The 25,502-nt window shown below is 41.7% G+C and overlaps 1 protein-coding gene across 1 annotated transcript in view; it reads left to right on the plus strand.

The window, feature by feature from the left end:
* The first annotated feature begins 4,998 nt into the window (after positions 1-4,998).
* The window catches only part of LOC136940515 (C-Jun-amino-terminal kinase-interacting protein 4-like), a 54,429-nt gene continuing 33,925 nt past the window's right edge, over positions 4,999-25,502 (plus strand). Inside the window, exons 1-12 of the mRNA XM_067232703.1 lie at positions 4,999-5,075; positions 10,916-10,967; positions 11,046-11,166; positions 11,416-11,509; positions 11,619-11,740; positions 13,089-13,146; positions 13,244-13,396; positions 13,504-13,555; positions 13,742-13,875; positions 17,302-17,358; positions 18,359-18,526; positions 18,922-19,051. Coding sequence (XP_067088804.1) covers positions 4,999-5,075; positions 10,916-10,967; positions 11,046-11,166; positions 11,416-11,509; positions 11,619-11,740; positions 13,089-13,146; positions 13,244-13,396; positions 13,504-13,555; positions 13,742-13,875; positions 17,302-17,358; positions 18,359-18,526; positions 18,922-19,051 — 1,218 coding nt within the window. The remainder of the gene's footprint in view (positions 5,076-10,915; positions 10,968-11,045; positions 11,167-11,415; positions 11,510-11,618; positions 11,741-13,088; positions 13,147-13,243; positions 13,397-13,503; positions 13,556-13,741; positions 13,876-17,301; positions 17,359-18,358; positions 18,527-18,921; positions 19,052-25,502) is intronic.

Here is a 25,502-nt window from a genome sequence, read left to right on the forward strand (position 1 = left end):
TTCAACTTTTTTCAATATCACTGATTATGTTTCATGACTTTTTCAAGCCGTTTCTGAGATTTACATGGGTGTGTACGTGAAAGCCTAGAGTGCAGACTGAAACGCTTAGAGGGAGGGCAGCTTCGGATGTCGTTGAAAAAATATTTCTAGTTTGCCAGCATTGCCACAATTTTCGCTCTTCATGCTTCATTTTTGGATCAATAGATAGCTAATTTTGTGCTGGTCGTAGACAGTTGTCTGTTGAATCCAACAGACGCACACATTTGTTCAGAGCCCCACAAAAGCGAGACAAAGTCCAACTCTCGCCCCATAGAGACCAATGCAAATCTGGTGACAAAATCGTCAGAGAAAGCAAAAAGAACAAGATTTTGAAACTGCCGGTAGAGTCGTATTTCTGACCGCACAGAAATATAAAGGACATCTCTGGTTTCGGCAGAGTCTTGGGTCTTGGAAAATATCCTTATTTTTTGGATTGGACGTATAGTTTTGCGTCTAGGTTAACTTGTTTGAGGTGTGGATTCTAGCTACATTATTATTTATTATTTGTTGTTGTTATTTGTAATTCTCTGCGTTAGCAATCATAGCTGCACCATCACCGTGGCAACGACAGACACGCACCACTCAGTCTCACGCAGGTGATTGGTATTAGCTGATTAGTGAAGTCACAAGACAGAGTTTGATAGTATTTCAACCTAATACAATTTACAAGAGGTGACTCTGCAGGTGCTGCTAATATCTCTTTTATTACTATTGCTAATGGAACTGTTTTGTTCTACTACGCCACTGAGTGCGTTTACTTGACCATGAGAAACCAGAGTTTCCGAGTTTGTTACTAGCAATTGTCGTTTTATGCCATACGATTACTCCGTTTACATGTGTAATTAGTTATGCGATTACTCAATAATCGCGTCTACATGATTCTTTTTATTAATCGTTGTATGCTCCACGGACAAAACTTGCACCATCATCCTTCAGCAACAAAGTGTCGCCGTGTCTTCCTGTATCGGCCCTACTGCTGTATGTTTCATTCAATCAACACATTGAATCCTACTAAGAAAGCCGAGTAAACGCACTCAATGCACACATCTGCTACTGCTATTACTATCCCAACTATAACTTCAGCTGTTAAGACTATAATATTATTTTTATGACTAGCTAGCCTAGGCCTACTTCTTCTTCTATTTAACAGTTCAGCTTTCAGCTTGTCCTGCATTGTATTTCAGCTCTAATGCTGCGTTCACACTGCAGCGTTTTTTAACGCTCTGCATCGCTTGCCTTCCCACAGTACACCACGCTCGGGGGCGTGTTAGACAAGTTAATACAGAGTTGTAGTTCTCTAAGGTCACTGTTGTAGTCATGGCCAAGCGTGCAGATTTGGGTTCATGTACTCACAATATCGATCAAAATACCACTTTTACACAACATTTATGTAAGTGCAAGATTTTGCTAGTGCAAGATTACAGTAGAATGCATGTTACGCCACCGGTCACTCAACCAGTCGTTTGTAGGCTGGGCTAGCGAGCTAGCAGTGGCACAGAACAGTCACGTAATGTGACGAGACTAATTTTAAAAGTAGGCTATAAAAACACACTAGGAACAATGACGACATCGGCAACCATGCACCATGCATTATTAGTTTAATATATTCTTTAAATTCAGGCTTGTCAAATTAGTTACTTTGTTCTGAACAGAACTGGGTGTGCAGACACATACGAAAAGTTTCTCCTCCATCTTGAAATTGTCAAACCTCGAAATGTTTACCATGACGAACAGTTGCTACGTTACAAGAAACCAATCCGATTGGCCAACGCTAGCATTTTCACGCTCCTCATTTACATAAAGTTGAGAAAATCCAACTTGCAACGCTCCGCTCCGCTCGCCTTCCCACAATGCCCTACGCGAGCGTCAACACCTGGTTTCATTGAAAATGAATTGGAAGCCGACGCCCCGCGCCGCCCGCTCCGCTGCAGTGTGAACGCAGCGGTAGCATTGTTAGATGATGCAGTTCAGTTTCCACACTGCCTCTTTTGTGTGACTCACACATTTTTGACATTCATTTCAGCTTGCGGGTATTTTCTCATTTCTGTATTTTCTGCAATTTAAGAAAAATAATTTAATCTTTCAGCATTCCAACGCATTTTCAGCAGGAAATGCCTTTCTAGTTATTATTCCAACTTCTTAGTTCTTCCGTGTCCTTTAACTAGTCCTGCATACTTTCACCGATTCCTACAATTTTTGTATCAAAACGTTAAGCTCCTTCAGGAGATGTGTGCTATGTCTTTTGTATTTCTCACTTTTATACTTTTTAAGATATTAAGGTTTTTGTGCAAATTATTCTCCCATTAAAAGTAATGGTAAATCGTTTCAAATCATTAAAAAGCTTCCTCCTCTTTCAAACGTAACTCCTTCAGCATACTTTCAGCTAGACACCATTCAACCTTTAAAATGTTCACAAGACATTCAGCTATTCCCAAATGATTCAGCCTTTTCAAATATTCAGCCAATTTTGAATTATGACAGTTTGAAATACATAAAATTTTTTGCTCCTTCTTGATTTTTATGAATGAGCAGCAAGCAGAGTGGCACCCTCTGCTGCCTGCTCTTTTTCTGATTTTCAACTAAAGTCAAACAAATTCCTCTAGCTTTCATATAGTTTAACTTACAGAAACAAGTTATATCTTAAAATGTAGGAAAAAGTGTCCTCTTTCAGCCAATATAACTACTAAAGAGCTCTCTCACTAACTTCAATGGAGAGGTGGGTAAAATCCGTCAGAGAAAGCAAGAAGGAAGACGATTTCGAAACTGCCGGTAGAGACATATTTCTGACCGCACAGACATAAAGGACATCTCTGGTTTCGGCAGAGTCTTGGGTCTCGGAAAATATCCTCATTTTATTTTTGGACGTGTCGTTTTGCGTCTAGGTCAACTTGTTTGAGGTGTGGATGCTAGGTAAATGTTCGTTTTTCTCTCTGCCTAGCTCGTTAGCTATCACAGCTACGCCATCACCGTGGCAACCAAACAGACAAGAACCATGAACATTTTTGAAACTGCCAAAGGAGTTGTATTTCTGACCGCACAGACACTTAAAGGATATCTATGGTTTCGGCAGAGTCTTGGAATGAAATATACGTAATTATGTGGCCAATGTAGAACAGCAGACAGATTCAATATATGATCTTTTGTTAGTTATGGCCATTCTAATGACGCTACTGTCATCATGGCTGCTAATAGAACGGCGAAACCAGGTCACATACGGTCTAATAACTATCATTCATTAGCTACAAACAAATGCTTCGTAACTGAAGAGTATTTACTTTTTATTGGCGATATTGACAACAGAGGTGAAGGAACTTGTCTTAAATCAAAAGAGCAAATCATTTTCTGCTAAATTTTCAAATTCTTCAGAATTATTTCTCTTTTTGCATTTTTCTTCTCTTTTCTGTAGTTTTATACCTTCTTCCAGCTCTTTTTAGCATGGTCAGCTATCCCCATTCAGGTTTTCAACATTCTCACTGCTGTTTCGCAGGAACAGCCGTTTCTAGTTTATTGTTTATTTTGCCCCCCTAAGGATCAGTCAATATTTGGACTACATAGACAACGCCTGTGTCAAAATGTTTGTCTTGGTCTCGATTGCGTTGCTTGTATTTTTATTTTATTTATGTTCCGTTGCACGGTTTAGGAGGTTACAACGTTTTTGTGGCAAAAAAAGTGCCTTTAGTCGACGAAGGGTACTCAGTGCTATCTACGTCACCACGTCAGCACACGTTAGCAACGACGCATGGATTGATTTGCTGTTGCACAGCGAGTATCGTGCCATGGTGTACTACTACCAAATAACTTATATTGACTCTTTGCTACTACTAGCAGCATCATTTAAGCAAATCAAGACTTGCATGTACAGTAAGTAATGTCACATTAAATAATGTATGTAAAGTTTAAACTCAAGCTTGTGTGGTGCGTCGATGGCTTCAGTGCCACAGCCTAAACTTTGTCAACAAACATTCTCATTTCCGGCGCTTTCAAACAATCCCCTCACTCAGTGAAGTTTGGCTAGCCACCGCAACTAGCTTGCTCGTAGCAAATTTATTTTGAATTAGCCATTTCTCCCTAAATAGATGTAAAGCTTATTTACGTTGTTGGGGGCATATTTTCAGTTTGCAGATGGTACTGTTTGAATCGCGATTCAATCTGAAATACTGCCGGTGACAACATTGTTATGTTAGCAACGACGCATGGATACAACGTGCATAGATGTGCTGTTGCACAGCGAGTATTGTATCGTGCCGTGGTGTACTAGCAGCATCATACATGTACATTCAAGCAAATCAAGACCTGCATGTACAGTAAGTAATGTCACATTAAAGAATGTATTTAAACTCAAGCTTGTGTGGTGTGTCGCTGGCTTCAGTGCCACAGCCTAAACTTTGTCAAAAGAAACATTCTCATTTCCGGCGCTTAAAAACAATCCCCTCACTCAGTGAAGTTTGGCTAGCCACCGCAACTAGCTGCTCGTAGCAAACTTCTTTTGAATTAGCCATTTTTCCCTAAATAGATGTAAAGCTTATTTACGTTTTTGGGGGCATATTTTCAGTTAGCAGACGGTACTGTTTGAATCGCGATTCCATCTGAAATACTGCCGGTGACAACGTTGTTACAGTAGCTTGTTTCAAAGGCTGTTCGCTTGTTTCAAAGGGGGTTCTTGAGTAGGCTAAATGCTTGAAAATATCACTAGATGGGAAAAAACTTAAGGGGACGGACCCACCTGCAACCGATGCAAGCGAGCACACCCTACAATTTCAGAAATTGTACCCTCTGTAGTTTGGCATTGTTCTGTTGTAAAAGGGGTGCCTTGTCCTCTCAATAACGGTAACAACAAACATCGTAATTTTCTGCATGGCACCTATGTGTTTATTTCTCCATACTGGCGAGCTGCACCTTCAGGCTGCTTCTGTTATTAAAGGCCTATATATGCTTCTGCGTTTTTCGAAAAACGGACACATGAGAACGCTCTCGTCTCCGTGGAACGCCCTCTACGAGCTCTCCGTCAGCCCTCGGAGAGCCCCGGAGAGCTCGACGTGCACCTCCTGAATTTTTTAACTATCCGTCGTAATTTCGGAGAGCGACGGAGAGCTACGGAGACCCCCTTTGCTGTGATTGGTCAGTATTAAGAACCGCTTGCGTCAGGGGTGGGTGCGGGGTTGCCGTGATAAACAGGACGAACAGAATCCTTTGACCGCCATTGCTGTAAGTTTTCACAATTCATATTTCAGCTAAACAGTACATGTAAATCAGCATCTGAATTAAAATGTGACGAGAAATGGGCAGTGTAGTTGCTGAAAATGTGCGTATTTTATTGATGAAATGGCTAATTTGTAAATTTGCTCCGACTTCTCGATAACCTAGGTAAATAAACACTCCACGACGACTTACAAAAAACCGTTGCGCCACCTACTCTTCTGCAAATTGTTTTCAGCACCTACAGCCTACGGAGAACCATAAACGAAGTCTATCCGTCCGTATCCGTGCGCCCACCCATCCGTAAACGGAGACGCAGAAGCATATTTCGGCCTTTAATGCAGACTTATCCTTCTACGTTTTTACGGAGACGGACACAGGGAACGCCCTCCGACGAGGAACTCCCTCTCCGAGCCCCTCGGAGAGCTTTACGTGCACTTCCTGATTTTCCTGACTATCCGTCCGTTCGTCGTTTTACGGATACCCCTTGGCTGTGATTGGTCCATATTAAGAACTGCTTGGGTCAGGGGCGGGGGTGGGGTTGCCGTGACCAACAAGACGGAACAGAATCCTTTGACCGCCATTGCTGTAAGTTTACAATTCATATTTCAGCTAATCTGTACATGTAAATCAGCATCTGAATTAAAATGTGACGAGAAATGGGCAGTGTAGTTGCTGAAAATGTGCTTATTTTATTGATGAAATGGCTAATTTGTAAATTTGCTCCGACTTTTCGATAACCTAGTTAGCATCGCAGTGCAGCGCCACCTACTCTTCTGGCAGTGAAGTGTTTTCAGCACCCACAGCCTTCGGAGTACTATAAATTCAACCAATCCGTCCGACTCCGTCCGTCCGTCTGTCCGTAACGGAGTCAGAGAAGTATCATTCGGCCTTTAGTCTTTGTCTAAAAGTGGGCCATCATCTCTGTTGTGGCGGGTCTGTGCTGCTGTGCATTATGGGAGGGAGGAGGCAATGTGAGCAGAGAGCCAGTCACCAAGGGAGATGTCAGGCTAAGAATGTGGTTAGATATTATTATATAAAAGACTCCTTAATCATCCAAATTATTTCTGTAAGACTGTGCATGAGATGTCCGACATAGTATGGGCTTTGTACTGCTCACACAGTATCCGCGTTGTACTACGTTGTACATGGACAATGCCGATACTAGGTGTCACTTAGCTATGTCCATCTCAGCACTGGCCACCTGCAATGCTTTTAATGGGGGTATGTTAAAAGCAATATCTTGATCATTCATCCCGATGCTGTTTTTAGTAATGACAAAAAATAACTAGAAAAGGTACATTTTCTTCAGAAAATGTGTGTGTTTGCAGAAAGCAGTTGAAACTGTTTTGATTGCTTGAATAGTGAAAAGTTTTTTTTGGTTTAAGTTTTTTTAAAGTATATAAAATTGTGCATGCATTAGCAAAGTATAACTGTCGATATCTTTCAATCTGTGATATTTTCTTAGTTTTGAAAAATGAGAAAATATGGTGGTGAACAGTTTATTTCATTGACTTCCATTGATTTTTAAAGCATGCAAAGTAAAACAATTTAAAAACAAGATTTGGGTTTTACAGCAGTAAACAGCTGGACAGCTTGAACATAATTGATGTTTGAATGGAGTTGGTAGCTTAAAAATGTAGCCTGCAGCAGGGAAGTACATTTGTGCCATTAAACACATTCTGTTTTCAGCACTTAGAACTTAATTGTAAAAATCATAGAAGTTATCAAAGTAATAACACACAAAAGCATATCAGTCTTTATCAATGAAAGTTGGAAAGTTTATAACATTTTTATAAGCTTAACCAGTGTGAAAGTATGTAGGTTAGAAAAATGAGTATTTAATGACATCACAATAGAAAAATATTTTCCAGGCTTCCATATTGTAAAAATCATAAATTAGCAATGTAATAAAACACAAAAACATGTCAGTCTCTATCAAGTTGAAAATGTGTTTTTCAGTATTTGAACGTGAACATTCTTAACCATTAAGTCCATTAATTATTTCGGCACTTTCGGATGCGGTAACATAAAAACGGTAAGAGTTATCAGTGTCAAAGGTCACAGCACATTAGAGCATGTCAGACTATCAAATAAAGTTTAAAAGGTGTTTCTAGCTTAAATGGTGTGAAAGTAGTTAGGTGGCCAAAAAAGCGGGCGGAAAAGGTATAAGAAGAAGTATGCAGAATGACAGTAGTCTTTGCTTTCAGCAAACACAAAAAAAATACAAATGAAGTAATTTATCAGGGGGGATTTGACTTTGCTCTACCACTGAGCTGTACCCATCCCCTTTTTTTGCTGTTTATCCACTCAGAGGTACAAGTAAACAGAGTAACAAGTAAACCTCTCATGACCCATGCCATGGTGTTGAAGTGGGGAGAAAAGTGGGACAGACTACATAGGCCCAAATGGGGAGAGGGCCTTGAAAGTTTGGAATACAAATTAGTTGAATGAAAACAATAGATAACCAAAAAGGAGGGGGATTGCAATCTCTTCATGGGGCCTAAAATTCTTAGCAGCACCCCTGCCAGCTAGTATCCTTCCTTGAGGTTATTACATCCTCTTTTGGGTTCCTCTGTGTGTTCAAATGTTAATACTCCGGTATATTCTCTGGTTAGGTCGAGCATAGTTCAACCCTGAAGTCTTCATTTTCAGCTAGCAGCAAATGCTGAGAAGCAAGCATGCACACACACAATCTATGGTGTTTGCATCTAGTGCTTCCGCATACACGAGTTTCATTATAATTCTCTCCCCAAGCAGTTGGACATGGACGACGCCCCAAAGAGAAGGGAGGGTAAGACTATGCAGGACTCTACTTGGGGGAGTTCCCTGGCAGACGACTGCAAGGTAGTTGGATCTGGGGAGGTGAAAACTACAGTAACTCGCTTGCACAAGCTGTGGGAAAGCACCCTGTTTTGTGTTGTCTGTGGGCTTCTAGTTGTTCACACTATGCTGGTTTAATGTCTTTTAAAAGCAGCATCTCTTTGTCAGCTACATTAGCTACATGCAACCACGTTGTTTATAAAACAAGTTTCAAATTGTTGTACTTTGCACGCTTACCGAGCTGCTTACACACAAGCATCATTTTGGTCTCCATTTTTTAAACGTGACAGTCCGTGGATGACAAGGGATTAGTTTCGCGGTCTCAGGGTTTCCCGCAGAACATTTGTTAGTTAAGGTGGTAGGGTTGGGTTTGCCGTCAAACCGGGGGTTTTTGCGATAGACTTATGCGTTCTGCAGAGAAGGCGGAGGCAGAGAAGACTGGCGTTGGTCACGGTTTGGAATGTTTTTGTTTTTTTGACTACGTAGTTAAGGCGGCAGGCATGTGTTGCTTAGGCGGCCGCCTTAACTGAAAAGTGCTGGGGGGAAACCCTGGGTCTGTTTGGGATGATGGCGTGGTTGCATCCAGCTTTGATGATGTTTTATTTTGCAAAGACTGCATGGAACTTACTTTCACATTCTGTCCGTTGTAGCTACGCATCATGTGATCATATGAGCTGTCAGTTAGGTTTCCCACAGTATTAGCACACATGCCGTAGCGTTCTTTGTAGTTTTAACAAGTGTTTTGCATTTTGTTGTGTTGTAGATCTGTTTATAATTAGCAATGTCTTGTACCTTTATAGTGTTGTATTACAACCCCAATTCCCAAAAAGTTGGGACGCTGTGCAAAATGTAAATATGAACAGAATGCAATTATTTTCAAATCTCAGAAACTCATGTCATTTACAATAAATCATTGAACACATATAAAAATAAAAAAAACTTAGTAAATAACGATTTTATGGAAAAAATACGGTAACAGCTGGAGGAACATGTGCAACTAACTAGGTTAATTGCAAACAGGTCAGTAACATGATTGGGTATGTAAAGAGTATCTTGGAGAGGCATAGTCTCTCAGAAGTAAAGATGGGCAGAGGTTCACCAATCTGCAAATACCTGCTTCTACATATTGTGGAACAATTTCAGAATAATGTTCCTCAACGTACAATTGTGAAGACTTTGAATATCTCATCATCTACAGTACATAATATTATAAAATAATTCTGAGAATCTGGAGAAATTTCTGTGTAAGGGACAAGGGATAAAATTAATTCTGCATGCCTGTGATCTTCGGGCACCGCATGAAAAACAGGCATGATTCTGTAATGGAAATCATTGCATGGGCTCAGAAACACCTCCAGAACTCATTGTCTGTCAACACAGTTTGCCGTGCCATCCACAAATGCAGGTCTATCATGCAAAAAAGAAGCCAAATGTGAACATGATTCAGAAACTCTGCCATCTTCTCTGGTCTAAAGCTCAAAGCTCAAAATGGACTGAGGAAAAGTGTGAAAACTGTTCTTTGGTCAGATGAATTGAAATGTGAAATTATTTTTACATTTACATTTAGTCATTTAGCAGACGCTCTTACCCAGAGCGACTTACAGTAAGTACAGGGACATTCCCCCCGAAGCAAGTAGGGTGAAGTGCCTTGCCCAAGGACACAACGTCATCTGGCACTGCCGGGAATCGAACTGGCAACCTTCTGATTACAAGCCTGCTTCCCTAACCGCTCAGCCACCTGACTATTTTTAGAAACCGTGGACGCTGCGTCCTCTGGACTAAAGAGGAGAGAGACCATCCGGCTTGTTATCAGTGCTCAGTTCAAAAGCCTGCATTTCTGATGGTATGGTATGTGCGTTAGTGCTTGTAGAATGGGCAACTTGCACATCTGGAAAGGCACCATCAATGCTGAAAGGTATATACACGTTTTAGAGCAACATTTGCTTGCATCCAGGCAACATCTTTTTCAGGGAAGGCCTTGCATAATTCAGGAAGACAATGTTAAACCACACCCTGAATCTGTTACAACTGTATGGCTTTGTTATAGAAGAGTCCAAGTGCTGAATTGGCCTGCCTGCAGTTAAAAACATTTGGTGGATCATGAAACAAAAAATATGACAAAGAAGACCCAGGACCGTTGAGCGGCAAGAATCCTGTATCAGACACAAAAGGGACTCCAGCAACTGGTCTCCTCAGTACCCAGACATATACAGACTGTTGTTAAAAGAAGAGGGAATGCTACACAGTGGTAAACATGGCCTTGTCCCGACTTTTTGAGATGTGTTGCTGCCATCAAATTCTAAATTACTGTATTTTTTTCTTAAAATTGTACATTTCATCAGTTTAAACATTTGAAATGTTCTATAGTGAATAACATATTGGTGTATGAGATTTGCAAATCATTGTATCCTGTTTTTTAATTTTATTTTACACAACGTCCCAACTTTTTTGGAATTGGGATTGTACATTAAACCTGTAACTGTGTGTGTGGTGTCTTCTGAATGTTCTGTTTGGTTTAGGTGTTGTGATGTTATTGTGAGTGAATAGCGTTACCTGCTATTGGTGTTGTGTGTGAAGTCCCTATGAACTTGCATGTCGTGTGTGTTAACTGTCATTTATTTCTGTCCTCTCTGTCTGTCATGTCCCCCTGTTGTTATCATGCAGCCTGTTTGTGTTGTGGCCTGTCCCTAGTGTAAACCTTTCTGAGTCAAAATGGCTATTCCCACATTTCTTATATCTAATTGGTCTAGATAACAACATATCTTGTCTGCCAGTAGTAGTTTCAGTAATTTTGTTTTTCTTACCATCTATTCACTGTAGTGTACCTGTTGTACCCTGGTGGGTCTGTTTTGTGTAGCCGACCATCCTTGTCCTTCTTGTGTCACGGCCATGGTCACTTGAAGGCCAAGGTCAGAGCTGGTGTCAACCCCTTTGACCTCTGACATGTTCCAGGACCTTCCAGTGACCCCCATCGGTTGTTGTTGCAGGACGAGCTGTCAGACTTCGGCAGCTCCAGGTCATCCTTGGGTGCTGCTGCTGAGAGGGACCAAGGGGGCAGTAAGAGCATGGAGGTGCAAGCCGCTCCAGGGACCAGGACCATCTCTGTGGGTAGGTGGACCCTTCCATACAGATGCCGGTTTTCCAAACATGTTCAAAAGGCTCGATTTCCTGATCCTTGTTCACGACTTGTCATCTTTTCTTTGCATACGACGCGGAGCAGCAACCTTAGTGGCTTGACGATGTCTCAAGGAGACTTTTGATTCCCTTCACTTTGGTTGTGTTGAGTTCCTGCATCTTGTACTCAATCTTAAATAATCTCTTAGGTGTCTTTCCGGTATGTTCTGATGTCTTTTGTAGGTTTGCCAGAGGACGAGGAAAGCTCTGAAGTGCAGGACATCATCGAGTCCACTCCTGAGCTGGACATGGACCTCAGTGGATACAAGACCTCCAGGTACTCCCAAGAAAGTCACATAGACAATGAGGAGAAACCGTCTAATGTTCCATACAGTGTACCCTTCTGGCTTGATGGCTGCTGAAGCATGAATCCCTCCCTCTTTCAGCACACCGACAAAAGGCATTGAGAACATGGCGTTTGACCGCAACACAGACTCTCTGTTTGAGGAACTGTCGTCCGCGGGCACGGGCATCATAGGGGACGTGGATGAGGGGGCTGACCTGCTGGGTAAGAGGGCCACACTGAACAGGGGGAACCAAGCACCTCACCTTCAGGATATAGCACATACAGAACCTGTTGTTTCATTTAAAACATGCTGTCTTCCAAGAAATTATGTCAAGCCCGGATGGAACCTTCTTTCCCTTTCTTGTGTGTACTACATGAATTAGATTCTCAAGTGAATTACTAGCAATTTACAGCATGGCCCACACAAGCAAAAAATAAACTGTAGTCTATTAAACTACCTTCAGCCCATCTCCAGATCATGTTCCATGTAAACCAAAGCTTAAAAGGCTGCAGTAATGCCAACCATAATGTTTACCTCTGCCTTTAGGTAATCCAAAAGATAGTGAAGTGCAGTTCATAGGAACGCTGTAACTGTATTGTTAGCTACCTGCCATGCTAACCCACCTCTCTCTCTCCTGTGTCCCATCCTCTGGCTTTTATCCCTAATCCCAGTGGAGTATTCTGGTGTGTATGACCTCAAACCTCTCCTTAGATAGATTTCCTCTCCCCCCTCCTTTAAAGCCCTCTACCCTCTGCCCCCGGTTCCTGTTCCATGTGGACAGCCTCACAGTCAAGCTGCTTGGTGTGTTTGACCCCCTCAGCTGTTGAGTCATATAGCCTTCCAATGCGTGAAAGTCTAATGGAGTGTTTAAAAACAAAAACAAAAAACTGTTGGAGGGGTTAAATGTTTTTCACCCTCCAAGATGTCATCTTCATGTAGTTGCTGTGTTTACTTAATGAATTTGCATATGTTTTACTCACATAAAACAAAGCTTTTTAACTTTACGCTTTTTAATTTTCTTTTGTTGCTTCTCTAGCCTTCCCTATTGTATGTAAACTCCTCCTCCCCCATTGGTCCTAGAGCCAGTAGAGTGTGGCTCCTTCTTTGGTCTTTTATTTCTCTGTCTCACACTCTCCACCTTTCCTTTTCTCTCCTCTTGCCTGACTTGGATTGCATGGTTTTCTCAGACCTAAGTTTGCTTGGTAAGACCTCACCCGCTCTGTCCATCCTTCTCTCGTCAGTCATGTAACAAGTTGGATATTTTTGCACGTTTGTGTGTAGTTTTTGTTTTGTTAACTGGAAAGTAATTGTCTCAATTAGATATTTTGTATTTTTGACCTAAAAGCATCACCTGTGTGAATAACGGTTAGACACACTGGTAAAGAGTTTTCTGTTTACACATTAAATGTTTTAGATTTAGATTTAATACTTGTACATTTATTGTAGATATTTTTTTTTTTTATACCTGTATCAATCCAAGTCTATTTGATTTCAGCTCCAGTGAACAAGGTATTATTTTTTAGAAAGTAAAAAAATGTTTTACTCATTCACCCTAACCCTTGTTCACAGGTATGGGCCGTGAAGTGGAGAATCTCATCCAGGAAAACACACAACTGATGGAGACTAAGTAAGACATGCAGACGCCCAGTTCAGTTTCTGTACATTGCTTGAAATTTCGAATTACGTATTATATTGTATTTCTTCTCACTCCCTACTTACTACAGGAATGCTCTGAACGTAGTGAAGAACGATCTGATAGCTCGCGTGGATGAGTTAGCCTGTGAGAAGGAGGTGTTGCAGGGGGAGCTGGACGCCCTGTCACAGGCCAGGGTCAAGCTGGAGGAGAAGGACAAAGATCTGGAGGAGGAGCTCAAGAAGTCAGTCAGCTAGACCTTCAGTAAAAAAATCAGTCCAGCACAGATTGTTGCTCCTCAAGGTAAACTGGGTGGACTAATTTTTGGTGGCACCATTTTTGTGTTTCCAGAGTGCGGCTGGAGGTGGAGGAGTTGAAAAACAAAACAAAGGATGATGAAGAGGTGAGTATCTTAGTCAATTTTTTTTTCTTGTCTGCAGGGTTTCATGTGTGATTTTTTGGGGTGCCAGGTACATCCTTAAATAATTCAATATTTCTGTTGCACACTTCTGTCAGAGTTAGGTATCAAACTAAAAGGCTGTGTTGCAGCCAGAATCTGAGTTTGGGTCTCGTTTGTTCCGCATGGCAGCAGAGTGATGTTCCCACGGCCCAGAGGAAGCGCTTCACCAGAGTGGAGATGGCCAGGGTGCTGATGGAGAGGAACCAGTACAAGGAGAGGCTCATGGAGCTGCAGGAGGCAGTACGCTGGACAGAGATGATAAGGTGAGGAGGAGGAAGAGGAGATGGTGGAGGAGGTGGTGTTGGTAGAGGAGATAGTTGAGGAGGTGTTGGTGTCCTATGTAGGGATGCACCGATATGGAAATTCTGGCCGATACCGATGACCGATAACTCTTTATATTTGGAAGCCGATAACCGATACGTGCCGATAAAAACAAAGCCTGAGTCTGATTACAAAAACAAAAGGCAAACAAATACAGTGGACAACTGTTTTTATTAAAACCTTAAACGCATAAAACATCTTTCTTTTAACAAAATGATCACATTTTTTTAATTTTTTTATTAATTATACCAGTGGTTCTTCTATGTTTAGCCGTGGCGGCCCGCATGGCTAAATTTCTGCCGCCACGGTATCAGAAATAGGGCTGTACAAGATTTTAGGTCGTCTATCAGCAGTGATTGTTAGAGTGCATGTCGGAGAATAGCACGGACACCCGCTTCACACCGCAGTTGAGATTGCGTGTGTGCGTCCTTGAGAACTGTAAGTCGTATAACTTATGTTGTCAGTTAATTTAAGCCTGTTATTGTATGTCTTGTTTGTCTATAGTTCTTGCAACTTTAAATTATGTTAACTGGTGATTTTCGTTGTTTGTATTCTTCCCCTGCTAGCTAAATTGCACATCTGTCGATTCGATAGCGATTGTTGCCCTTGCTCACATTTGTATTTTAGGTGCATTATTATGCTGAAGTAGTTTTAATTAATAAATAGTGGGTTTATTGTTATTATTTGCTACAGAATGCTTAGCCTATCAAGATCAAATGAAGCACACAGTACATGCTTCCGAGTGGCCTACCTTAATCGATAGGCTAGGCTACTGACCATTTACAATAAGTTGTTTGGTCAATTATTAATTGGCAGCGTTTATGCCATTTAGAACATACTTTATGAGTGTAAGGTGTCTTTAAGTAGCCTAACTTTATTGCTTTAGGGGAAATAGGACGAAAACATGTGCAATATTACATTAGCTATTGGTCTATTACATTAACCTGTTTTTCGTCCGGGCCCGCCCGTGGGCCCGAAACACTGCCCCCTACTCCCCCTGTTACTACGCACTAAATGTTAATAAATATATTTTTTAGACTACTACACATGTTATACATCATTAGAAAGCTACGATTCTTGTGCTTGTAGATATGTAAACCATTTCAAGATCGAGTCACAAAAACAAGTTTAGTCAACGTCTTTGTCCAGTCACCACTTTGGTGTTGTTTACAAAGCCAAACATCTCTACTTACTCTCAAAGGTTCTGTGTCGTCCAGGTATGCAAACAACACATCAAAACTTGATCTGCGTACATTCCCAAGGGTTCAAAGTATCTAACCATGTAAAGTAATTCGTCCAAATACAATGTTTTACGTTCATGAATAGCCATTATCCTTTGTTTCATTATGCAAGTTAGCCGACGGAAGAAACAACTTGTTCACATAAAAGTGTTCTGTTCTCCGGTTAGCAACGGAGTATTTACGATATGAAGGAATCAAAATGTCCGTTCAACCCTCCCCTTTTGATTGACACCTTGTTTGACCCAATAGGAGCTTCCATTCCCCGTTGACAGCCCTCTAAAGCCAATTAGGTCTGTGCGTACTGCCCCCCCGCCGCCCCCCCCCCCCCACACTCTTTCTAAACAAATTTCTCGAACTGGCTTCGACTGGCTCTGAAATGAGCTTGTTAGCCTTGTAGCTGAAAGCTAGCTGAAAATGCCAATACCTCATTTGTATGTGTCTGTGGAGCCGTCAAAATAAAAGTCGATTGCGCAATAGGGTTGAAAGAATCAGTTTTCTTTGTGCGCCAATCCTGGGAATCAGATAAAGCACTCCAATGTGTTCATGCTTCAATTTTTGTGTTTCAGTAATACTAATTAGGGATTTAGCTATTATATATGATAGTTCTAAGTACCACCTTTCATTAGAGATAACAATTATGAAAAATAATACCTTTTATCCTGAGTATTTGACCTTGGTTACAAAGGGTCATTTTGGAGTCTCCAAAAGGCCCTTTTAGAAAATGAATGGATGTACTCTTATAAAAACATGTGTCAAATATGAATATATTGTGGTATTATGTTTGACTTTTGATTTGAATTGGGTAAGGCTTCAACCTGTGGTCCAATTTAGTCTTCCAGCTAATACCTACCACCTCTAGGCCTCTTCAGGCCTCTGTTTTCAAAACAAAATCTAGGCGGAAATAGAAATTTTCACTTTCCTTGTGTTCAAGCTTCTATTACTCAACACTAGTAGGACTGACAGGGGTCCTGACAACAGGGGACATAACTTCAGAGTGTCAGCTTTCAAAAGAGATCATTTACATGCATGTACTCCAAATGGTTCAAGAACAGCTTCCAATTTACTTTGGGTATGCTGTTTAGGCGTTTTTAGGCAAATTTAACTGGATTTTGAAAAGGTTTAACCTGCTCCGAAATATAGGGTTCGGACAGACCTGCCCCCACTGCAAAAAAAAATCCTAGAGGAAACACTGTATACATTACTATGTCCGACTTTCTTTTATATAAATAAAATATATTGCCTAACAGAAAAAATAAGTGGTTCAACGGGCGGAAATAATCCATCATTTATCGTCTTTAATTTATTGACCACATTCTCTTATTGGACCAATAACAATAACACAAAAAATAAACATTTATCGGCCGATACCGATATGGCTGCCGATATATTGTGCATCCGTAGTCCTATGTTCCTGGTCAGAGACATTGAGGAGTAGAAGAAGGAATATAAAAAATCTTCAGCTTTTTGTAATTTTTTCTCCTCAACCCAGGTGTTACGCTAAGGAACTCTAAACATACATATAAGTAACAAGGTGGACAAACCAAGTGTACCACCAATTGTACTGGAGCAGCATTGTCAGGTAACGCTTTAGATCCAGGCGCTTGTTAGTCAATAGGCCCTGAAAAGATGCTTATTAACATACATGTATTAAGACTGTGTTTATAATTTCAATAAGTATTAGGGTTAGTGTTGTCGTAAGATGAGTTAAGAGTTAGCTATGGCCCTCATACGATGCTTATTAACATGAATATGTTAATAAAATGTATTAACTTACCAAGGCCATGATACCTATTAACTAACGCTTATTACAAGCACCTGGATCTAAAGGGTTACCTTAAACTTACTGAAACCAACCCAGCAATATTGGACAGAATACAGATATGGAATTAGAATCCCTGGGCTAGCCAAGCCTCCTGAAACAATACGGTTTATTAGACAATTAGGTCATCAGTATTTTCATTCACAGACACAAGTCGGCTCTTCATCAAAAATCTGTGCTCGAAAGAAGTAGGGCACCTCGGAGGCACTAGGCAGAAAGCTGCCTCTGTGACTTCACTGATGTCAGCCTCAGATTTTGACTTTGGTCTCCAAATGAACGTTGATGTTATGTCTTGGTTCTCTCTCCAGGGCCTCAAGAGAGAACCCAGCCCTGACCGAGAAGAAGAAATCCAGCATCTGGCAGTTGTAAGCGATCCTACAGCCACATCACCTCTTTTTAACGATGCCAAGAAAGATCATGTTTGAATCATGTATAGCTGTTTTTCTGTGCAGCTCTTTCTCCTTGATGTTCACATTCAGTTTGTAAGGGAGGCATTGACGTTAACCCCAGTGGATGATAAAAATCTGCTCTACAACCATAATCCAAGTGGCTCAAATATTTTTCCTTTCTTTTTGGGTATGCTGTTGAATATGCAGCATTAGGTAAATGTTTACACAGACACGTAGCCACCCCTGTTTTTCCCCCAGTGTTATGGCTAAAAGTTCCCCCACCCCCCAGCTAGACTAGTCCTGTCCGTGTCCTTTACCCCTGTCCTTCATGCATCCCTTTCACAAATCAATCAATTTATGATCCCCGCCCTGGGCCGTCTGTGTCTTCCTCCCTGCCCTGTTGCCTTTGACTTTGTCCTGCCAGTCTGCTTCAGTATTGTTTTAGGCTTTTTTCAGGTTTCATGTTTTCAGGCCTAAATACGCTCATTGGAGACAGGTCACAGCTACAGTAAACGGGCAGAGCTTTTCCACCTCTGTACTCTTCTGGACTACCTGATTCAAGAGCAGGTTCCTTTTTAGGTATTTTAGTACCATGCCTGTGAATGCTCACGTCGAAGTTATAAGAAGTGTCTCTTTTCAGTTCTGCAAATTTATGTTTTATAGTAATTGTGAACTTTGGTGAATGTCATGTTATTTTTACTGTTGGCATACTAACTGCATGACTCTTTACCATGAAGGTGAATGGGTTCTAGTGGTCCATATGTACATAGGGATATAAAAGGTACTGTGGTGGGTGGGGCTTTGCTCTGTCAATCAATATCCCCACAACTCCCAGCATGCTTCACACTTCTGCGCTGTGCCTGTAATGGTGGTGGTGGTGGGTGATGATTGGTGACCCCTGGTCTCCCTCTCCCCTCTTCCTGCACCCCTATTGGTGTATTCTCCCTAACCACCTCCCCCCCACCCCCCCTTGCAGCTTCAGTCGCCTCTTCAGCCCCTCATCCTCCAGCAGCGCGGCGGGGAAGAAGGCAGAGCCCCAGGCCAACGTGAAGTACAACGCCCCAGGCGGTATGGTGAAGAGGAGCAGCACTTTTTCCCAGTTCCCCACCGAGAAGTCCAAGACCTTTGACTTCCTCAATGAGGAGTGAGTAACTGCTTGTGTTCTAGGAATATTGGCTGCACCCCCCTCCTCCACATGCTCAGTATCTCACTCGACTTGTTATTATTTAGATTTAATACTTTTACATTTATTGTAGACTAAATTATTTTTGAATAGATAGTGTCATCCTGTATCAAGCCAAGTCGATTTGATTTCAGCTCCAGTGAACAAGGTATTATTTTTTAGAAAGTATAAAAATTCCCCTTCTTATTATTGCGATCGCAGACTCAGCTTTTTCCCATTATTATTGAAAGTTATTGGAAAAACGTTTTCAAAAGATATTTAGATGAAGTGGGAAAAGCTTTTTATTTGTGTTAATAGTGCTTTAAAAGGATTCTCCTCCCTATGATCTCCTCGGTTTGTTTTTCTCCTCCAACCAGGATGGACCCCTGCAGCTCTCCCTCTCGCAAGGAGCAGAAGAGGGCCCAGTACCGGCAGGTCAGAGCCCACATGCAGAAGGAGGACGGCCAGGTCCAGGCCCACGGCTGGAGTCTGCCCAGCAAGTACAAGGTGAGAGGGATGAAGAGAAAGGATGGAGGAGGAGATGGATGGAGGAGGAGAGGGATGGAGGAGGAGAGAGGGATGGAGGAGGAGAGAGGGATGGGGAGGAAAGACAGATGGGGAGGAGAGAGGTGGGGTGGAGAGAAGTGGGGTGGAGAGAGATGTCAGAGGAGAGGTATGGAGGAGAGAAGAATGGGGGAGGAGGGGTAATGGAGAGAGATGGGGAGGAGAGAGGTGTGGTGGAGAGTGGTGGGGTGGAAAGAGATGTCGCAGGAGAGGTATGGAGGAGAGAAGAATGGGGGAGGAGGGGTAATCGAGAGGGATGGGGGAAAGAGATTGGGAGGAGAGGTATGGAGGAGAGAGGAATGGGGGAGGAGGGCTAACTGAGAAGTATGCAGAGAAGAAAGATGGGAGGAGAGGGATGGAGGAGGAGAGAGGGATGGGAAGAAGAGAGATGGGGGAGGAGAGGGATGAAGGAATGGAGAGGGGTGGGGAGGAGGGGTAACAGAAAGGAAAGGGTTGGAGAGGAGGAAAAGGATGGGGAGGAGAGAGGATTGGAGGGGAGGAATGGAGAAGGAGTAGGGTTGCAAAGAGGTGGAATATTTCCGGAAACTTTCCATGGGAATTTAAGATGGGAAATTTTGGAAACTTCACAGGAATTAAAGGGAAGTCATTGGATGTACACTGTGAAAAAAAAAGATGAAAATATAGCTGCAAGCAGCAATGGGGTGGCCAAGCAGGTCAGATGACCCAGAAGAAACTTTCGACATCCTCAGAAGTGTTCCAAGTACACGCAGCAAGTTTGGCGTTAATCCATCAAAGATTTGCTGAGATACGACACAAATTTCTGTTTGGCGGCTCTGTTGCCGATTTCGATTGGCTGTACCGGAAAAACGGTTTCGAAAATCTAAAATCATTTTGATAGTTTGTGTGAGGATTGCATTGACTATAGCTTGTAGCTTGACTACAGGTAACTAGCGACTGCGGTGTACCTGGCTTCCTTTGCAGTGGCTTACAGTCTCGCTAAACAGAGAATCAGAGACATGACAAGCTCATCGGCTTTGGCTGGATTCGAACCTCTGACGTTGCCGTTGCCAGGACACCAACTTATCCTAGTGAGCGATTTTCAGTGCTGCAAATCACAGTTCAGTTACTGGGTAAAAATCTTAGCAGTTTTTCCTGTGGCAAGCGGTTGTCCAATTTGGCCCAAGTTTAAACATCTGTAATTCAGTCCTATTTTGACATGTCAAGGTGATTGTGGTCTGAAGATGATCTGTCCCAAATTTGGTGCATATTTGATACATTTTGTAGGAGGAGTAGGACAAAAACGTTTTATTAATTAATTCAAAATGGCGGCATCAATTCGGCTGGTATCACAAGTTAACATGTGACAGACACGGGATCGCCCCCCTAGAGGTTAGAGGACACATATCTACAAAGCACAATAAATCTGACTCTTCTTGAGTATAGATCCCCTGAGAATGAAACATTATCATTACCATTATACTGTTAGACAGCTACTGTGGCATACCTGGCTTCACTAAACAGATAAACCAGTATCATGACATGCTTGATGACTGTGGCTGGGTTCAAACCTATGACCTTGCACTTCAGAGGAATCCATCTTATCCCAGTGAGCTATTCTCACTGCAGGGAAATGCTGTGTTCAGTTACTGTATAAAAAAAAGTAAGCAGTTTCTCCTGTGGGAAGCGTTGTCAGATTTGACCCAAGTATAAAAAGCTGTAATTCAGTCCTATTTTGACATGTCAAGGTGATTTTGGTCTGAAAATGATTTGATTACATGTCCATGAAAATAGGAGCAACGGCGAACGAGGAGCTTGTTTTTATGAAAATTCCAAATGGCCAACGCCCAAAATGGCAGACACGGGACAGTGTGATATATTTCGACTTAGTATGCCACATAGAATCAGAAGAGACCAATCTTGTGATTTATGACAAATCTGTTCAGAAATTATGCAAGAAATCCGATGCACTGGCTAGATGTAGCATCACTATATCTACAAAGCACAATAAATCTGACTCTTCATGAGTATAAATCCCCTGAGAATGAAACATTATCGTGACCATTATGACTATACTGCTCGACAGCTACTGTCGCATACCTGGCTTCACTAAACAGATAAACCAGTATCATGACATGCTTGAGACTTTGGCTGGATTCAAACCTACGACCTTGCACTTCAAAGGAGCCCGTCTTATCCCAGTGAGCCATTTTCAGCGCTGGGAATTGCTGTGTACAGTTACTGTATACAAAAAGTAAGCCATTTCTCCTGTGGCACGCGTGGTCAGATTTGGCCCAAGTTTAAACAGCTGTAATTCAGTCCTATTTTGACATGTCAAGGTGATTGTGGTCGGAAGATAATCTGTGGCAAATCTGGTGAATATTGGATGCATTGTGTAGGAGTAGGGAAAAACGTTTTATTCATTCATTCAAAATGGCGGCCTCATCAATTCGTCTGGTATCATGCATTAACATGCGTCAGACACGGGATCTCCTAAGATATCACGAGACATAGGAATCACTGAAATACATCAAACAAATCTACAGTTATTGGTCAAAACACAATTTTGCCTATTGTAGCGCCCCCTAGAATTCAAATGACCCTACCTTTTTCGGACCTCTTAATAACAGGATCATGAATCCATACACAATGCATCAAAGTCAATGCATCAAAGATTCACTAAGATATGACCTCACTTCCCTTTTTCCGCATGAGTTGCTGAATTTGATTGGCTGTAACTAACAAACGGTTGCGAAAATCAAAGCTCCATGGGATAACTTTTGTGAGGCTTGGTCTGAAGATCATCTGTGTCAATTTTGAAGAAGATTCGACAAGAATTGTAGGAAGAGTAGCGAAAAAACCTTTCTCTTTAACATTCAAAATGGCGGAGAATCTATATGACTGGGTATGACGTCATCGTTGAACTTGTCTTGATCCAGGGAATCCAATGATACCTCATTTTGGAAAATGCGGCATATGGTTCAAAAGTAACGTGTGTAAACACACCTTCAACTTTGACCCATTGGTGGCACTAGAGGGTTTGAGATGGAGACATGAAACTTGGTGAAATTGATGAGGGGACTGGTCCCAAAGAGTGTGCCAAATTTCACAACTTCTGACCATGTGGTTGGGGCTGCCATAGACTCCCATGACAGATGTGTAATAATAAATATAGCTGCAAGCAGCAATGGAGGGGCCAAGCAGTCCAGAGCAGGACATGACCTCCATAGCACTTGTGCAACAATTAAGTCACAACAACCTCTTGCACTCATGCAACACACCAAGTTTGGTTGAAATATCTGTTTGCGTTCAAGAGTACTGAGTGTTCAAAGTGTTTTATTTATTTATGGTATGACACCGCAGGCCTCCTCTGCTCCTCGTGGGAACGAAGGACACGAAGTTTGGTGACAATTGGACAAATGGTTGCTGAGTTATGCTCTCACGTCTCGTTTGGGGTCTTCGCCGCCGCCTTTGATCGGCTCTACCGAACAAACGTTTTTGAAAATGAAAAATCCATCTGATACCTTTTGTGCAGCTGGGTCTGAATATAATCTATGCCAAATTTGGTAATCATTGGACAAAACTTGGGGTGTGCAAAAGGTTTTTGCACTTTTCCATAAAATCCAAAATGGCGGCCGCGTCAATTCGGTTGTTATGAAATATTATCAATGGTCAGGCTTGGGATCTCACAAGACATCAAGAGACAAAGAAATGACTTTATTAAGGTAAAAACTTCAACAGTTATTAGCCAAAACACGTTTATGCTTCCGGCCACGCCCCCTTTTAGTCACATGACACAATTTTTGGAGGACATCCTCAGAATAAGGTTCTGAGTAGGCGTAACAAATTTGGTGTCACTGCCTCAAACAACTGCAGAGATATGACTAAGAGAATGTTTTACCATAACTTTTGTGAAGCTTGGTCTGAAGAGCATATCTGGTAATTTTGAAGAAAATTTGACAAAATTTGTAGGAGGAGTAGGCTTTCAAAGCTTTTTGATAAAACCGGAAATAGCGGAAGATCTATATAACCGGAAACTGATGCCATGCGTTGAACTCGGCTTGATCCAAGGAATCCAACGGTGCCTCATTTTAGAAAATCGGACCTGCGGTTCATAAGTTTCTTGTCAACGCAACTCCAACTTTGACCCGTTGATGGCGCTAGAGTGCCCAAGTATGGGACATGAAACTTTGTGAATTGGACCCGGGGACTGTCCCCAATGAGTGTGCCAAATTTCACAACTGCCGACCAAGCGCTTCTAGGTCCTGCCATAGACACCCAGTCCTAAGAATAATAATAATAATAAATATAGCTGCAGGCAGCAATGGCGGGTTCCTCCTCAACATTGCAAACCATTACAAAATTGACATGACACAGACATGTATTTCATACATGTACACAACATTTCAAGACAATTGGATCAATGGCTGATTTGAAGTCATTTTTTGAAATTCTTCACAAATTGTCACTGTAGAGAAATATCCATGCTGCCAACATTATGGGTTCTTGAGACTTCTTTGTTCCCCATTGGCAATAAGGCATGCGTACCAACTTTTAGACATTTTGGACTGACAGGGTTAAAATGCCACCCTTTTGAAAGTGACAACTTTGAAGCGTGTTCTGTCAGGCCACCTGTGCTCTGGTCAGGCCCATCATGCAGAGATCCATTCTTTAAAAGCTTTGATTACAACAATAACTTTATGAAAGTCAGAATACACTTTAGTAAAGGACGTGTGTAGTTTATGTACTACTACTGCTTGCTCCGCCCACACACTTTCCCCATCCATGCTGTTTCCCTCTTTCCCAGTGCAGGTGGTGCGGTGGCCGCATGAGGTTTAGGTGTAGTCCAAAAGTTGCCTCCCACAATCAAAACATATTAACCGCAACATTGTTTTCAAACTTTCTCAAAGATGGCTTGAAAACCACAGATATTGACTCTCTTCTTGAGTAGATCTCTTTCCAGAATCTCAGTCAATCCAGAATCAAGATTAGCCTCATAGGCAATTGGCACAGCCCACGTTCAGCTCCTTGCAAGTATAGCCTGTGATAGTAAAATGGCCAACTCTCTGTTCCCATTAAAACTACACAGCATGCACACTCAAGGTGACCAACAAGATTATATTAACTAACAAACAATAACATTACAAACATCTAACTGAACGAACACAACAACTGAAATCCCTTGCGTGGCTGTTGTTTTTTTTCATGCCGCACTGCATGCTGGGTACCCAAGAGTGCTGACGCTGATTATCTAGCTGTGCTCCGACTGCGTGATATGACAAGATGCTAGTGGCGCGCTAAGGTCTCAGAGTCTCCTGCCCGAGTTCAAGTTCTGCCCGATTAGCAAGCTATTTTTACTAATGCTTTGTTAGCAATTGAATGGTAATGCAAGTTCGCTAAAAACAATGTTAGTTAGCTTGGCTAAACTGGTTTTCATAGCAACAGAAATCAACAAATCAGATCAGTCGAACTTTATTCAGAAATGGGGGGATGGCGGGAACATTAAAGGTGTAGGTGCAGTAAGAGTGAAATGGAACGCGTCTTTCTGCCTTGAAGCTGCGTGCGCATCATCAAGACCCCATCTATATGTAAAGATAACATCCAAGCTAACAATTTCGCCAAATCTGACTGCAGCTTTGTATACCATATGTACTGTGTTATGGTTGTTTGAGTTAAACAACTTGCTAAATGAATTAAATGTCTGTTAAATGTCAAATCAAACTATAAATGTATAAAAGAGAGAGTTCCAATCAAATCTGAATTTGTTTTAAACCTAGAGGTTTAAAAGGCTACCTTTGCCTAAACTGACATGCACCAACTCAGAGAACTGAGTTTCAACAGCCATTTACACATTTAGTCTCTATTTGTTACTCTACTCTTAAGGCATGTTTAACTTAATGTCTGCACCTCTCTGTCACCAACTGTCTCTGGAGTGGGGGGCGGGGGCTTCACAGGGTGTCTACAGGTATAAACAAGTTAAATGTAAGACCTTTTAATACCACTTCCAAATGAAATTAAAGACCAAACTTACGATGGAAATACAAATCAAAAGTGGAAATATACAGTAATCTTTCCAAGTAAACACTGATGTATGTTCAATATGAACAGTATGGTAAAATGACAATAATCGGTTGAGTTTAAGAACATCGACTAAATGTGTGTAATGCGAAAGGATAACACAAAAATGTAATTGCTGTCCTAAATTATACTTATTATTACACTAGGGTGGAAATGGTGGAGCATAAACTAACAATTCCATGAATCCCATGGAAACAAAGGCAAATGTGTGAGATGTACTGATGTGGAGCACAAATGATCCAAGAAGCAGTACTTCTCTTGAGTGGTTTTTATTCAGATGAATAATCATTGGATTCAGGTCAAAAGTCTATCACTTGAACTAGTTTCATTACTTAAGACACAAAGTCGGCAGCTTGGC

Source organism: Osmerus mordax, chromosome 3 (genome assembly GCF_038355195.1).
Source record: "Osmerus mordax isolate fOsmMor3 chromosome 3, fOsmMor3.pri, whole genome shotgun sequence".
In the NCBI taxonomy this organism is placed as follows: domain Eukaryota; kingdom Metazoa; phylum Chordata; class Actinopteri; order Osmeriformes; family Osmeridae; genus Osmerus; species Osmerus mordax.